At 40.1% G+C, this 16,447-nt stretch overlaps 1 protein-coding gene across 10 annotated transcripts in view; it reads right to left on the reverse strand.

The window, feature by feature from the left end:
* Positions 1–16,447, reverse strand: part of KCNT2 (potassium sodium-activated channel subfamily T member 2) — a 217,809-nt gene that overhangs the window by 34,016 nt on the left and 167,346 nt on the right. For 6 of the 10 annotated variants that reach the window (XM_083620252.1, XM_083620249.1, XM_083620250.1 and 3 more), the window contains 5 exons: positions 12,915–13,144; positions 10,206–10,422; positions 8,248–8,353; positions 6,604–6,776; positions 3,724–3,795 (listed from right to left, as the gene is read on the reverse strand). In XM_083620252.1, coding sequence (XP_083476378.1) covers positions 3,724–3,795; positions 6,604–6,776; positions 8,248–8,353; positions 10,206–10,422; positions 12,915–13,144 — 798 coding nt within the window. The remainder of the gene's footprint in view (positions 1–3,723; positions 3,796–6,603; positions 6,777–8,247; positions 8,354–10,205; positions 10,423–12,914; positions 13,145–16,447) is intronic. The other 4 variants (XM_083620256.1, XM_083620253.1, XM_083620255.1 and 1 more) reach the window with 1 other exon arrangement.

The raw sequence follows: 16,447 nt of genomic DNA on the forward strand, positions 1-16,447 counted from the left end.
GCAATGCATTATAGTAAGGGGAGATGCTTTCAAAAATATGTATGCAGGGCAAAATTATGTTAAACTGCATCCATGAGGAGAAAGCTGTGTAACAAGCAGATGCAGATACATGGCAAACAGAATACAAGATTCAGAAATGTAAGGTAATGAAAACTGACAAATTTGTGCATTACTAATTGCAGTTGATTTAGCTCCTCTGGGTGAAACAAAACAAAACAAAAAAGCAAAAAGCAACCCACACTCCAGGAAAGCACATTTACATCATTTGTAGCTTGAGTCTCTAATACTGCAATATTTACAGGCAAGTTCACATATTCAATTCCCCCTGTCACATACAACATGTAGGTTGTCTTGTATAGTCAGGGAATTGAGAATGCAAAGGCTAGAAAATGAACTCTTCACTAAATAAATTAGACATTCCTGTCGACTTGGAAGAACAATCATTATGTGCTTGAACACAGATTCAAACGATTGACATTCTGTCCATGGTAAATTCAAATTGACTGTGATTTCAGCATTGTGAATGGACGTTGTAGGTATTCTTCACCGTACGTTCAGATGACAGCTCGTCAAGTTACAGAAAATGTTTCAAAAGTGGGTGAAACTAGGGCATGGAGCGTTGTGATCCATTAGCACGATGCTCCTAACTCACGAGGGACAATGGTGAGGCTCGACAATGAATGAACTGAGAATGCCTACTTAGAAGGAGTCCCAGAATCCTCTGGAATCTTCAGGGATTCTTCATCAAAGGAATGGGTGCATAAATATACTAAGGGCTAGAAGGTTCTGAAAACCCTGGTGTTCCCCATGTGTGTGTATTTCCAGTCAGGATATAGGCTAACTGGGGCAGCTAACAGGAGTTGAGACTACTTTGATTTCAAGTGTATTAGACCACAGTGCAAACATAATGATCTGCTACATAAATTATTAACAGATGAAATTAGACATGCAGTCTTAATATCATTTGAACAGATAAGCATTAAGATGCCAAATTACCACAATTTCCTCCCAACTCATTATAATTTTATAGCATTCTTTTGTATTTTTGCCAGGCTATTAACTTTTAATAACTGGAAATGAGAAATAACAGGAGAGAAGGTGGTCTAGACGGGATTCATTGATAAGTTATGCCGCAGTGGCCAAAAACCTTTGTACTTCTCACAAAAGGGTCTTTTGATTAATGTTGCTTTACTAAATTCAGATATAACTTCCAGCTTATAACTACTACTACATACAACCTGTTTTCTCCAGTGTATTTTAAGTTTTCCAATTAACTAAGGATCCACCTTGTGCCAGAAGGAAGAGAAGTTTAATGTATCAGCAGGTTTTGCCCAAATAAACGGCACTGGTTGGCTCCGCTAAGATGAAGTAAGTTAGCTGATCTTAAATCACACAAAAACAATGAGGCAAGTATTGGGAACTGTGTTCAAGTTACTTAATCTGGACCTAACTCAAGATGATCAGGAAACACTGATATTTAAACAAAAATATTCAATATATATGGCAGCCTACAAAAATACTGGGTTGTATCCAACACTGTGTGTGCAGAGTTCTGCTAATGCAATGGGAATTCCTTACTTTTCCTCTCACCCCTCAAAAAAACCAAAACACATTTGCTCCATAGGGTGTAGATTTTATGGGTGGGGAGGCAGCTTCAAAGGAGAGGATGGGAAAGTTTGACTGGGAAAGCAGAAGTTGGAATAGCAGGTCTGGATATGAACCACTGAGTATATTTACCCCCCCCCCGGCCACCAAAAAAAAAGAAAAAAGAAAAAATAATGGAGAAGAAATAGGGAGATGTTGAAAATTCATACAAAAATGGCTTATTCCCAACATATCAAACCAAATTGCTCAGATTACGATTTTATATATGGCAGCAACAAACAGCTCCCAATCTTAAGTGTGTTTCTAGTTTTTTAAAAAATATATCAGCCATTGCTGCCAATAACAACAAAGACAGAGCTCTGCAAAAATTCCAAAGGCTGTTTCCATGCATCCAGGGAAATTTGCATCTTCTGTACTAATCCACAGGGAAGAGTTTGGGGAAACTTCCAACTTGGAAGCAAAGGATGGCCTGCAGCTGTCATGTAACATTTCCCTCTGGGGAATTTCAATGGCAACACTTTTTAAATTTAAACTTCCCACAGTGCTTCAAAGTACTGGCACATGAGGGGTTCTACAAAGCATTTTGGGGAATGTAAATAGCAGCCGCAAACTGCCCCTCTGCTTATGGGCATGCCTTTGTTGTTCACCACCATGTAAGCCTGGAATAGGAGCCCACAGCAATGTAAGAGGGGATCACAAGCCCTGCTTGTAAGTTGATGAACGGATAAAATGGCAAGGGGGCATTTGATAGCACACCAAAAAGCCCTTGACAAGCAGAAGTAAAAGAATCTAATCCCAGTTCCAAACAAAAACTGGCTTGGACAAAAATGTAAGGTAAACTTGCGAATGTACCTTTTATCATATGTGGTGGTTGTTTAAGGTAGTAAAAGCTTTCTGGGAGGTGATATATAATGAAATTTAAAAAAAAGTGTTTAAAATAACTTTTGTTAAAAAACCAGAAGCCTTTCTATTAGGAATTATAGGTACCAATATTCCAAAGGAACAGAAAAGACTATGTATGTGACAACAGCTGCTTGAATGCTGTTAGCTCAGAGATGGAAAGAAGAAAGAGTCGCTATCAGAGAAGATTGGCAAACCAAGCTTATGGACTATACTGAAATGGCAAAGCTGACTGGAAAGCTCAGGAACCAAGAGGACAAAAACTTTACAAAACAATGGGAAAAATTTAATAGACGACTCCAAGCAGATGAAAACATTAGCAGGATTTTAATCTCACTTGTAATGTAACAAATACTATGGAAAATATGGTTGGATATAAAATATAGATTATGGAATAATATGCAGTTCTAAATGTCGACAATGGGACCCATGGAGGGGATGGGGGAAGTCTCGAGATTCAGAGTAATCTCTGTATATGGATATACATTTGGATTGTATTTGTAAAATCAAATGAAAACGATTTTTTTTAATTAAAAAATGCAAGGTCAGTTTGTAAAGACTGTCTAGCTCCCTTTTTGTGGCATAAGTGTAAATGGAAACAAGTCTTTCCACTGGATGTACCCAGTTCTAAAACAAGGACAAATTTTAAACAAGAAGTCACAGCAGCACATAGTGCAAGGTACTGTAATTATTAGACTAGCCACAAAGTGTGTGTGTGTGTGTGTGTGTGTGTGTGTGTGTGTGTGTTGGAGAGAAATAAACTCAGAAACAGTGTAGCTCTAGCTCTCCAAGTCCCATATCACACTGCATTCTTGCCAAATGTCTAAACCACTCCTGTGAATCAGCCTAAATCCTTCATGTCATAGTGGAGTGACCTTGAATTCCCTGCGACCTTTTTGAGTCTCTGGAGAGCAAGACAGTATTGTAGGTGCCCCAGTGACTTGAAAGTGAGTCATGGTTACTTAGACTTGCAGAAATATTGTCCCCAACAATAGAGCCCCTTCCAAAGCAAACTGGAATCTGGGTCTCAGAAACAGGATTATTATTTTTTAAAGGGTAAAATAGTAACTCAATGGTTCAGAAGGGTGAAGGATAAACACGCATGCAAATATGCTACCATTTGAACTATGACACCACACAGGGACACATGCAATTACACAGCACGGCACAGCACAGCACACTACAATATTGAGTGTTCCAAGGATTTTTTTTACCTACTTGTCAATAGAGCCCACCATGTAGTAAACCATTGGAAACCAACAGATTGCATCCAGAAAATGCATATCTGGCCTAAGCAGCAGATGGGTCACAAAGCGAAACATATTGTCACAAAGAGTCATGAACTAAAATGCTAACAAATGCAAATGCAATTTGGAAATACTATGATAACTCAAATAATACTTTTTTATTATTCATTCAAAAGGTTTATCTCATTATAACCCCAGGTAACAGGGGTTTTCACTTAGGGAAAACTATCAAATAAATATGATTTATATACATATCAGTACTTCTAGCAAAAGTGTCGACATCAGACACTTTACAGGGCAGAATAAACCCTATGCTTAATGACACTGTATTGATAAAGACAGATACCTTTCAAACACACCCTGTAGGTATTACTTTCCTGCAACGTGGCCCCAAATAGGGGCTGCATGTGGGTGGCGCAACAGTGTGCATAGGGCAGATCATATAGGCCTTTTTCAGCCTATCAGTACCTTGCCAGATGCTGCTGCAGCAGATTAGTAATATCATAATCATAATCATAATAATTTATTATTTATACCCCACTTATCTGGCTGGGTTTCCCCAGTCACCCAGCCAGCATCTCATATAAAATGGCCACATTTTTGTGCACAATTTCATCCTCATGAATCCTGTTGAAATCAATAGAATTTAAGTCTATCTAACTCAGTGTTGGATTACTGCGGAGTCGCTGAGCTAGAGGATCAGTAACGCTTTGTGTAAGCAAAACTTTTCATACACGCATTTTCAGGAGGCATGTGAAATGGCATAGTTTTCGATGCTTGCTGCTGAATTGTTTTGATTTTATGTTTTAACTGTCTTCCTGTGGGGAAGAAGGACAGTGTATAAATATAAATAAATACATTTGTGAACCGTATTTTGTCAATATTCCCTTTTTGTTGTCGTCGTCAATATACTGAGAAACGGCAACACAGGGAGAGGGAAGTGTGCTACAGTATACTGGGGGGAAACAATACTTTTAAAATGTTATATTTAAAATATAAGCCTCACAAACAGGATGTAGTGCAAGCACTAGAGGGCACTGTGGTTTTAAACTCCAAATTTCAGTGCAGTGTGAAATTTTCAGAGGTGACATTGAAACACTATCTTAAAGACATTTCACACATTATGATTCCCGGAAAGGAAGAGCTAGAAAGAGATCTACTATTGATCATAGGTTCAAGATCTTACATTAGTGAAGTCTGATATTATGAGACTATACGGCATAAGGAAGGGAACCGTGACAGTTCAGGGTTCTTGCTCTTAATGGGGCTACTTCTTCTGTTCTTGTTTAAAATACTAAAAGCTACCCTTTGCATTAATGTAAAAGCGACCTGTTATTATTAGCTAAGCCTTTGTCAGGGCAAATGCATTCCAATTTATGCTACGGTTACCAGATTTTTTTTTAATGAATCCGGGGACACTTTTTTTTTTAAGCTGAGTAGCAACAGGGAGTCAGTAGTGGGGATGGTGAGGCAAAAGACCCTGGGCCCAAGCATACATGCATATTGTATACAGGTGTAAAGCCCTTCTTTTGCACCCTGTGAAACATAAATGTGCAGTTTTTTTTAAAAAAAACTGGGCAACGGCCGCCTGCCCGTGACTCCCGAGCCTTCCCCGATCTCCTGCCCCCTTCCCTGTTTGTTTTGACAGATTGGGGGAGGCTCAGGAGTCACAGGTGGGAGGCTGTTGCCCAGTTTTTTAAAAACTCTGCACATTTATGTTTCACAGGGTGCAAAAGAAGGGCTTTGCACCTTGCCTGGCAGAGAAACCGCGCACCTTGCACCCCTCCTGGGCAACGTCCGCCCGCCCGTGATTCCTGAGCCTTCCCCTATCTGTCAAAACAAAGGGGGAAGGGGGCAGGAGATCTGTACCATTGGACGTCCCTGGTTCCCCTTTGGCAGTGGCGACGGCAACGAGCAGCTCCTGAAGCCAGCCAGAGCCAACTGCACTACCAGGCTGGCTCCGGGCTGCTGAGGCTGCCGCTGCCACGTTTCGCAGGGACAGATTTGCAAATCTGGGGACATTCTGGGGACGGAATTTGTCCAGGGACAGATTTGCAAATCCGGGGTATGTCCCCGGGAACCGAGGACGTGTGGTAACCCTAATCTACGTTTCTCTGTGAAGCAACCGTACCTATGCAGAAGTTCAGAACGTGAGAAACAGGCTACCGTATTTTTCACTGTATAAGACGCACCAGACCATAAGACGCACCTAGTTTTTAGAGGAGGAAAACAACAACAAAAAATATTCTGCACAGCGAAAGCAGCAATCCCTCTTGCTGTTCTGGCTTCTGGGATAGCTGCGCAGCCTGCATTCGCTCCATAAGACGCACACACATTTCCCCTTACTTTTTAGGAGGGAAAAAGTGAGTCTTATAGAGCAAAAAATACGGTATCTGGTGGAGGTTGTGTTGAAAGTGGGCTGAAAGCTTGAATTTGTGCAAAAAACAAACAAACCCACAAAACTGTGTATGCATGCGCCTGTGTAAAGGGTGGCGGTGGACTCTTTCAAGATGAAATGTAACATTTTGCAATTCCCACTAATACGAATGGCAAGCTAATATGTACAGATGATCCTTGTACAGCTCATGCGATAGCCATGTTGAAATTTCATTTTGCCATATTTTCAAGGCAGTTGCACCTTAATCTGTCATATCTGAAGTTCACCGTTGGTGCATAGAATAAACGCTTGCTGCTGACCATCTTCAAGGTACTGATGCCATAATACTTCCAGTTGAAAACCACCCATTTAATGAATTAGCCAGGGATAATGTAGAACGTAACTGCGCCCTGAATATGAACCCATATCAGTATATTAATAATAATAAAAAAACAGCATTTAAAATCCACTTACGGATTATCTAGTAGTAATACTATTGGATTGAGTTCTTTCTTTGGTCTGTAATAAGCCCTGAGAGGAACGATAAAGTTGTAGAGACCATTCCCAGCAGTCTCTGCAGCCACTATTATGATTTTGTTTTTGAATCCGTAGGCTTTGGCATCTTCGTAGTAATTATGTTGGCATCCCTAAAACCAGAAAGTTAAAACAGGCACCATGGCCTCTGTTTACAGGAGAGACTGCAAGAAGACTTCATCCTCAACATAGTAACTTGATGGTAGCTGAATTTGTTGAATTTAAAGACCTGCCCACTTCATGAAATATTGTTGCATGCACAACAGAGTACCTATATTGAACAAACTCATCACGTTCAGTACTATAAAAATAGAAATAATAATAATATTGTTATTTATTCAGATTATTGTAAGATAACCCTCAATGGGAGAATGGTTGATGAAAACCTATGCAGAGACGGCAAAATAGACAGTGCTGATAAAAGACACAAATTTATTATCTTTTAAAGAAGAGCAGAAACCTTTTCTAGTCTATATAAAAAGTTATTTCCCATTCGTGAAGACCACAGGGGGGGTTGAAGTGTAAGAAAATAGCAGAAAATATAAAGAAACATGTAAGAGAAGATGAACTTGGATAAGATGGAACCTTCAAACAAAATTGTATGTAATTTGGGTTATAAACATTAATGTTGAGTGATCAGGAAGTCACTCATTTTGTTGAATCGGAGTATAATTGCTGAGTAACAAATGTAACTTTCTATATGGAAAAAAAAATTATAAAAATATTATTGTAAGCTGCTGTGGAAATACTGTAAGCTGCTGCAGAAATTCTAAATAGACTGAACAGAAGTTTAAAATGTGATGAACAATAAGATGAACTTATAGTTAATTTGATTTTGAGTTCTTCCTGGGCCACACAGATGAACATTCCCCATATCTTCCATGCTGCTGTTGCATGATGGACAATTTAGACATGTTGAACATGAGAAGTTTGGTCTCATGTTTGTACTGGAGTGGAACCAGACAGGGCAGTTAAATATATCCTGCCGTATCCGATCAAGGAAGTACTTTCTGATCTAGGTATGTTTCTCATCTTCTTGGACATACATGCGGACAAAAGGTTTTGCTTCCTCCATGCCTATGAATGAAACCTAGCTCTAAATTGCTTGCCCCTCTTGAAATAAACCACTGCTCACAACAGAACCATAGGACTTTAAAGCCTAACCCCAATTTCAAGGTTGCATCTACCTTACATGGCATTATATGGCAACTCTACTCTCACAGTGTATGGAGCTTCTGCCCCTTCAGAAGAACATCTCTGGGTAGGGCTAGCCCAGTGTTTCCCAAACTTGGGTCTCCAGCTGTTTTTGGACTACAACTCCCATCATCCCTGACCACTGGGTCCTGCTAGCTAGGGATGATGGGAGTTGTAAGCAACTGGAGACCCAAGTTTGGGAAACACTGGGCTAGACTAATATGTGCAGGGCCGTGGCAACCATGTTTCTACATGGCAAGCCATAAACCATGCAAACAAAACTGTGTAGCAGGCCTTATGGACTTCATGTTGAATTATCTAGGATACAAATGCAGCCATGTGCACAAAATAAACACACAGGAAACACTTTTCACAAAACCGTAACTTTACCTTATCTAACCTTAGGCAGCAAAACGGCACTTTTTCATGAAGCAAATGGCAGAAGGTAGGAGAACTTCCTATGTACGGGGAGTAAGGGGGATAGCCTTTCAGATACCTAAAACAAAGAAATGTGTGGTCTTATTATCACTCTCAGCTACTTATTATCACTCTCAGCTATGAGCTTCCTCAGGACACATTCCAGTACAGTGGGGACTCCGCTGCCTAGGACCCTCGTACCTACGGGACCGCCTCTCCTGGTATGGCCCACGGAGGACTTTAAGGTCCATAAATAACAACACTTTGGAGGTCCCAAGCCTCAAGCAGGTTAGATTGGTTTCAACTAGGGCCAGGGCCTTTTCAGCACTGGTCCCTACATGGTGGAAGGCTCTGTCACAAGAGACTAGGGCCCTGCGGGACTTGTCATCTTTCCGCAGGGCCTGCAAGACAGAGCTGTTCTGCCTGGCCTTCGGCTTAGACTCACTCTGACCCCTTATATGGGATTTGGTATATAAATTTCCCCTTGGCTTTTTTGCTGGCCCATGTAGGACCAGCATGGATAGCTGGCTCGGGTGAATATCTGATGTTTCCTCCCTTTATGGTCTTGATTTATGGGCTACTACTATAATGAGGCTCCATTTTAAGCTGTATTTTAAGCCGTATTTTAATTAACTGTTTGTTTGTTGTTGTTGTTTTGTTTTTTCTATTATGTTTTATTGTAATTCATATTTGATGTTAGCCACCCTGAGCCCGGCCTTGGCCGGGAAGGGTGGGGTATAAATAAAAATTTATTATTTTTTATTATAAATATCTTTCCATGTAATAATAATAATTTATTATTTATACCCCGCCCATCCGGCTGGGTTTCCCCAGCCACTCTGGGCAGCTTCCAACCGAATATTAAAAACAATACAAACATTAAAAACTTCCCTAAACAGGGCTGCCTTCATTGTACATTGTAGCCTCCTTTACCTGAGACATAGAGTTACTATGGAGAATATTCCAGTTTTTATACAGTCTCACTAGTGTCCCTATGTAGCAATCTGGATTTTTTTTAAAAAAACTACTGCATATCTGCAAAATAAGAAAAAACAAAACAAAAAGGGCTTTCCTGGATCTCATTGCTGCCTCATTTTTCCTAAGCCGCTTTTCCTCTGACTCTTCAAACAGAAAAACTCAGCTTTGGATTGTTGGTCAAATCTTACTTTGCATATACAACCATCCCTGTTTGCATACCCTGACCTTTTGGCTTCGGACTTCCTGGCTGTTACCTTCTGTTGTCCTTTTGGTGCACTCTGTTCCCTTTTCTTTTACTTCAGAAAAACTTGCCTTTGCCAAAAGGGAACTGATTCTGCTGATAACAGTTATTATGCTCACGGGAGAGAACTGGCCCAGTTTCCAGTGGGTGTCGTAAGTTCCACTGTATAAATGTGTATTTGTACCATTGGGGCTGCGAGTTCCCTATCCCCTAATTTTAATTTCTGTTATTATTAGTCATATGCAAGATTAAAAATCAGGATTTTACTGCTTTGTTCGTCTTTTACCGTTAACCATTTTCTTGAATTCTATCCTTTAGCACCAAGTACATATTCTGGGGAAAGCTGGTACAGTGGTACCTCGGGTTACATACACTTCAGGTTACATACACTTCAGGTTACAGACTCCACTAACCCAGAAATAGTGCTTCAGGTTAAGAACTTTGCTTCAGGATGAGAACAGAAATCGTGCTCCGGCGGTGTGGCAGCAGCAGGAGGCCCCATTAGCTAAAGTGGTGCTTCAGGTTAAGAACAGTTTCAGGTTAAAAACGGACCTCCAGAACGAATTAAGTACTTAACCCGAGGTACCACTGTACATGCATCACATGAAAATATTAACATTTTGCTTCTAATTATTTCCATCACAGGCATCTAATTTCCTTTCTTCAGCTCCATGCTAAAAAAACACAACTTATTTATGTGAACTGAACATACTCAAGGCCATTCGAAACTTCTTCGTCTGAGGGAGTTGTTTCATCTTCTGACTGATCACTTAAGAGGTCACAGGTATGAATTGCTGAGGTGTCAGCAACCTCCAAAACGGGTGCTATGCTGGGCCTCCTGCCTGTTTTTCCTGCCTCTGAAGGAAGGGTTAGGGTAGCCACACTTGGGGATCTGCAGCTTGTATCTTGCAAATCTATAGCCACAGTACCTGGAAGGAAAGGCAGAAAAGAAACAAAACAATTTAGGATTTGAAAAGTGGGTGGGGGGCGGTGCATAGCAGGAGGGCCAACATATTTGATTTGAAGAAGAAGAAGAAGAGTTTGGATTTGATATCCCGCTTTATCACTACCCGAAGGAGTCTCAAAGCGGCTAACATTCTCCTTTCCCTTCCTCCCCCACAACAAACACTCTGTGAGGTGAGTGAGGCTGAGAGACTTCAAAGAAGTGTCACTGGCTCAAGGTCACCCAGCAGCTGCATGTGGAGGAGCGGGGACACGAACCTAGTTCCCCAGATTACGAGTCCACCGCTCTTAACCACTACACCACACTGGCTCTCAGAAATGAGTTGAAAAATATAGTAATATGCAATTTGATCCAGAGGACTAAGAACCAAACTTGATGTGATGTCAGAATTGCAACCCTTGCCATGGACAGGTCAGGAGAGATCCGAACCCTCCATCTCCTATACTTTCCCCTCCCTTACCAACTCTATGTTGGGATCTGTGGCTGGAAATATGCAGGGGGGCGGGCAGCTAAAAATTGCTGCACTTAAAAAAACAACAACCCATGGAATGAAGGGTTTAGTTCCCACTCACTTCAAATCACTTCCCAATATCCACTTCATATGGGATTGGCACAGTGCCGGATTTACGTATAAGCTAAACAAGTTTATCTTAGGGTCCCACTCTCTTGGCCCCCCCCCAATTTTTTTTTTTAAAAACTGGATGTACATTTCCAAAATATAAGATAAAAAAACAAATAAAACCTATATACAGCAACAGTGTTTTGTGTTGTGTAGGCTCCTATGATAAGTAATGCTAGTCTACTCCTCAAAATATTCAACACAAAAAACAGTGACAATTCATTGTTGACAAAGGGCAGCTGGACGTATAAAGGGCCCCATTACCTTCAGTAGCTTAGGGCCTCATCAAACCTAAATCCGGCCCTGAATTGGCAGGCCGTGGACTGAATCACATAAGTGTACTAACCTACCAACATTCTTATTGTTTGTTTATTTATTTATTTAGGTTTGCATACCGCCCAATGCCCACAGTTCTCAGGGCAGTTCAGTAGATAACATCACAATATAAAAACACAAAATACACAATCAAAATAAAAACAAAAACAACCCCCTCTCAACACATTTTAAAAGGGCATCTGATGCTCGTCAGCCAAAGGCCTGGTTAAAGAGGAACGTTTTTCCCTGGTGCCTAAAGGTGTATAATTGCGAACATCCCTGGAGAGAGCTTTCCCTTAGTTATGCATTGGCCCATGGAAGATAAGGAACACCCCTTCTTCTTTTTTTGAGGTGCCCCATCGCAATAGTCTCAGCCGACTGTAATATGAGAGGACTGCTTTCTCCTCAACGGCATCATCAATCCCTGTGAAACACTCAGCAAGGCCCACTAAGATAATTATTCCCTCTGAATTTTGGCAGACTGATAATCATTGCATTGATTACAATTCCAGGAGAGGGACCAGAAAAGAGAGAGATTTGTATTTAATTCCATATTGCATTGTAAGGGTGAACGAACACTTATCTGGGTGGGCGGGATGAAGAGCCCACCCATTTTAACCCAATCAAGACTTTAATGAGCATGGGAGAGACTTGAAATGGGCTGCAATTATTTGAGCCGAAGGCTTGGATTACTTGTTCTAACGCTCACTCTTTCTGTAGCTATTACTTGAAAAATCAGCTTCTGAAAAATAGAGCTGTTCCCCTCTCAATCAGAGGATGAATTGCAAGATTACCTTAAGTAAGGTTTGAAATAACAACACAGGGCAAGAACACCGAGTGCTTTTACATAAAGTGATGTGCAGGAACTTCGATTTGACTCATCTAATTTATTTGAGGTTATGTCAAAATGCTGTCTCTGATTAACATTTTATGGGGATGTAGTCAACACAGGCTTAGGGAGAATGCACCATCAATGTAATGCTATTTTTTGTGATATACAAATGACATCAGAAAACTTGGTATACTTGTTTGTATAACATTATTCTTGTTTGTAAAACCCAATAAAAATAAACAAATAAATGCAATGCTAAGAATGTGGAGTGGGGGGAGAAATCCCATTGAATTAGTGTCAATTTTTTAATGTCTTTTTTGTTTTCACACTGTGATTTTATCTTGTGAACTGACCTGAGACCTGTGGGTATAGGACAGTATACAAATTTATAATAGTTTTGTATTTCGTACATTACTGGTAGTCTCATACCCAAAACTGCTCAGAAATTCATTTTTTTAAAAGTGCAGATTTGAAAGGTTTGAGCTGCCATCTTGATTCAAATTAATGTCTGATTGTGTCCAAACCTGGTCCTTGATCTTGGGAACCACCATACAAAGTTTGGTTATAATATCTTAAGAGATGCCCAAATACATAGCGAATAAACTGCTTCCCAAGACATATAGTAGATTTTATTTTGTTGCTTCTTTTTTATATATTTTAACAAAAACAGCATCACTTTACTTTTGCTTACCCATACTAGCAATTATGCTGTGCACTGGCAACCGAGAAGGACCATGATAAAACGACCTTGACATGTGATTTCTCCGATGCTGCTCTTGCTTCTTAAAAGCTGAATTTTCTTCTTTTGTGATGTTGATATAAAAACATATATCTGAAGAGCTCATGATATAGCGAGGCCCTGGGTTGAGCAAAATATTTTTGTTGTCTTCCCTCCTGACACCAATTAGACAGACACCAAACCTTAATTTAAAATTTGTATATATAAAAAAGTGGTTAGGAAAAAATGGAATAAAGCCCAGGATGTATATAAACATACCGAAAAATAAATTTATTTTTGTATCCCCACATTATGTGGAAAGCTCAAGCTGGACAAAATGAAAATACATTACTGCCCCCCCAAGCTTCCACTCTCAGAGGTTGCCCCCTCTCCATGTTCTCAGATTCTGCTGCTCACAAAGAAATTAGACTTGAAAGAAGCACTCTCTTGCAGCCAATAGTCCACTCCTTCACCATCTAATGAATCTTACTGGTCCAGTAAATGCCCCACCCTCAACTAGGATCTCTTAGTTCTCTACACTATAATATTTGATTGTGTAAACTGCTTTAATTCCAACATAGTAAAACTGCTACTATCATTGAGAGGCTGCTGTCTAACTTGCAAACCAGAATGTGTCACATGGGGCTTGCGCAAAAAAAGAAAAGCAATGGAAATGGCCCTTAAAATGTCTATTTTGTTTTTAAAGGAGCTCAACCACTTTTATAACTTGTCTGGACAAAGTTCTCATGGTGTCCATTGTCCTCAGAATTGTTCCATCTCTTTTTCGTTGTTTTTTGACTTAGGCTAGGGTGCTAATGTCTACTTGTGTCGCTGTTTCCATGTGGAAGTTTGTGAGCCTTCATCCACACATGGGCATTCAATTTTATGCTTCTAAAATCTGTCTAGATTTTAGAATGGGGGTGTTTGAGGTGTATTCCCACTGTGTACTGCTGTCTCTTCCCCTCGGTTATTACTTTTCTGTCCACAATAAGATCCCAAAATCTGAGACCCTCTATGGGCATGTAAGCAGGTATTCATTTACTTGTGTACTTCCATCTTTCTTTCTTTTTTGGTCTATTTTTGAAATACAAGCTCCCCTATGTATCAGATTTGCACAGAGCAGTAAAAAGTGTGTGTGTGTGTGTGTGTGTGTGTGTGTTGCTTCAAAGCTCAGCAAGAATTTTGAGTTGCTCACATGAAAGACTGCTGCTTTCTTTCCTCCTACTATCTTTTCCTGTCTCCTGTACCTGAAAGGACCGTTTTTATTGGTACTACAGGTATTTTGTGCAAAAGCAGTTCTGCACAAATACCTATTTTAAATGAAATATAAAATACTGTGAGCCTGCCTTCAGCTGGTGGAAAAGGGTAGGCTTCATAATTTCCTTTGGGCTGATGGAAACAGATTAGATGTAGGGTGTGTGGTGATAGATGGCAGCCAATGAATTGTCACAACATTTGTAAAAACAAAACACAGTGTGCTTCAGTGGGTCCACAGTTAGTTAACATGTGATTTTATATTGGAGTGTCTTCCTTTATTGATTAACCACAGCCCAGCAAAACCTGAATTTAGTAGGGAGAGTGGGGGCTGCTGCTTGAATAAGAAAAATTTGTGGACACTGCCCCCCCCCTCAAAAAACCCCATAGAGACACAAGCAGTTTCAGATCCACATTAAACGCCAGTGTGGGTGAGTCCTAATTTTCTTTTTGTTAAATTGTGAATTTGTTCCATTTTCCATTTTCTTTAAACTAGTTATTGATCCCATATGCATTAATTAAGACCTATCTCAAGGGCTCCAAATCCACTTTTTTTGTGGGGTGAAATGGTTTCATATTTTTGGAAGGATATACAGGTGCAATTATGCAAATAAAGCATTAACCCTTAACCAGAACTCTTTCATAATTGTGGAAGGATATACAGGTGCAAGTATGCAAATAAAGCATTAACCCTTAACCAGAACTCTTAGCTCCAGAAAGAGAAGATGTAGAAAAACACAAAGTTTTTCTGTTTTTAAAAAATGGGACAATAAGAAACAAACTTGAACGTGTGAAAGAACAGTGTTCTGGACACATCCTCAAGTACGTATTATTCAGTGCATATAGGACTTGAGAAGTCAAAACTAGCATCTTGGACTGGGATAAATATGGGATGCCCCGAGAGGTATCATCTTAGGATACCATTGTCATCACATTGCCATCACTCATGCCTTTCATATACTGATGAAATCACACAAATTGCCATACAGTCAGCATATTTTCAAGCTCTGCCTTACACAGAATTAGTTCCCCTCAAATTATGTTTGTGATCAAATGCAGCTCCTGCATTATAATGACATCTCAAGGGATATAACAGGAAAATGTTTTAAGCCTATTTCATGTTGCACCAGCTAATTTCTCTAATCAGACTCTTAATCCCACCCCCTGTCCATAAAATGAAAGACGACTCATATTATGCACCATATTAAAATTGTGCTATTATTGCTGAGCAGAGACCTATATTCAGGTCCTTTTCTCACTACAAAGTGTTCTTAAAACCTATTTATAAACAATTGAAAATAGGTAAGGAGAAAATTGCTTTGCCTCTGATGATTTAGAACATTGCTTGCATTTGTGTGTGTTTCTGAGGTTTATACAATAAGACAGAAATGGTTTGTCCTAAAGCAAATCCATCTAAGTTCATAAGCTGTATGCTGTGTAGCACAGGTGAAAAATATTTTTCAGATCAAGGTCTGTATGCTCATCTGGGAAACCTTCCTGGGATCACATGCCAGAGGAGCCACAGAAAATAGTGGACAAAAAAATATTAAATTCAGCTTTCTACAGAAGGCTTGTTTCTACACACTCACATACACTCTCTCGCAAACATACCTCTCTATCTTCCATCCAGGAAACCTAGAGACATTGTGAAAGTTCAAGGGCACATTCCACACAGGCAAAAACCCTCAAGGAGGGTGTCATTATGGGCTGGTGAGGAGTGTGGCTTGGGGAGAATCCCAATGGCCAGACAAAGAGACCCAGAGGAATTGAGTTTTCCCACAAATACCCATTTACCACTTGGCAGACCAGTTGTCTATACCGTTTTTGCCAAACTGTAATGGGAATGCGCCACACTTTTCTGAACAGGACCAGAACGCTAAGGAAGCTATTCTTGAAACAAGAACTTGTGTGAGATGCAAGAACGTCTTTCTAAGTGTAACTCACTGAGAAAGAATGCTCAATTCTATTCTCTAAAAAGAGAACATGATGGCTCGAACCACTTTGGGGGACACTACCATCAAATGTGGCACATCTTTTACATCTTTCTGTTTTGACACTTTTTTTTTTTGCTTGAGATGACATAGAGCACCCTCCCCATTTATGTGAGTAGCAAACATTAGTTGGGACCAGGGCTTGCACAGGAGAGAAAACAAAGTTTGGGGAGCATGAAGTGGATTTAACATGGCTATGGCCATGGGATTTGGGAAGGGAGGAGTGCAGTGCTGAATTTAGGGAGGCCCTGAGCACTTAAA

This window comes from Podarcis filfolensis (assembly GCF_964270895.1).
Source record: "Podarcis filfolensis genome assembly, chromosome: 6".
NCBI lineage: Eukaryota > Metazoa > Chordata > Lepidosauria > Squamata > Lacertidae > Podarcis > Podarcis filfolensis.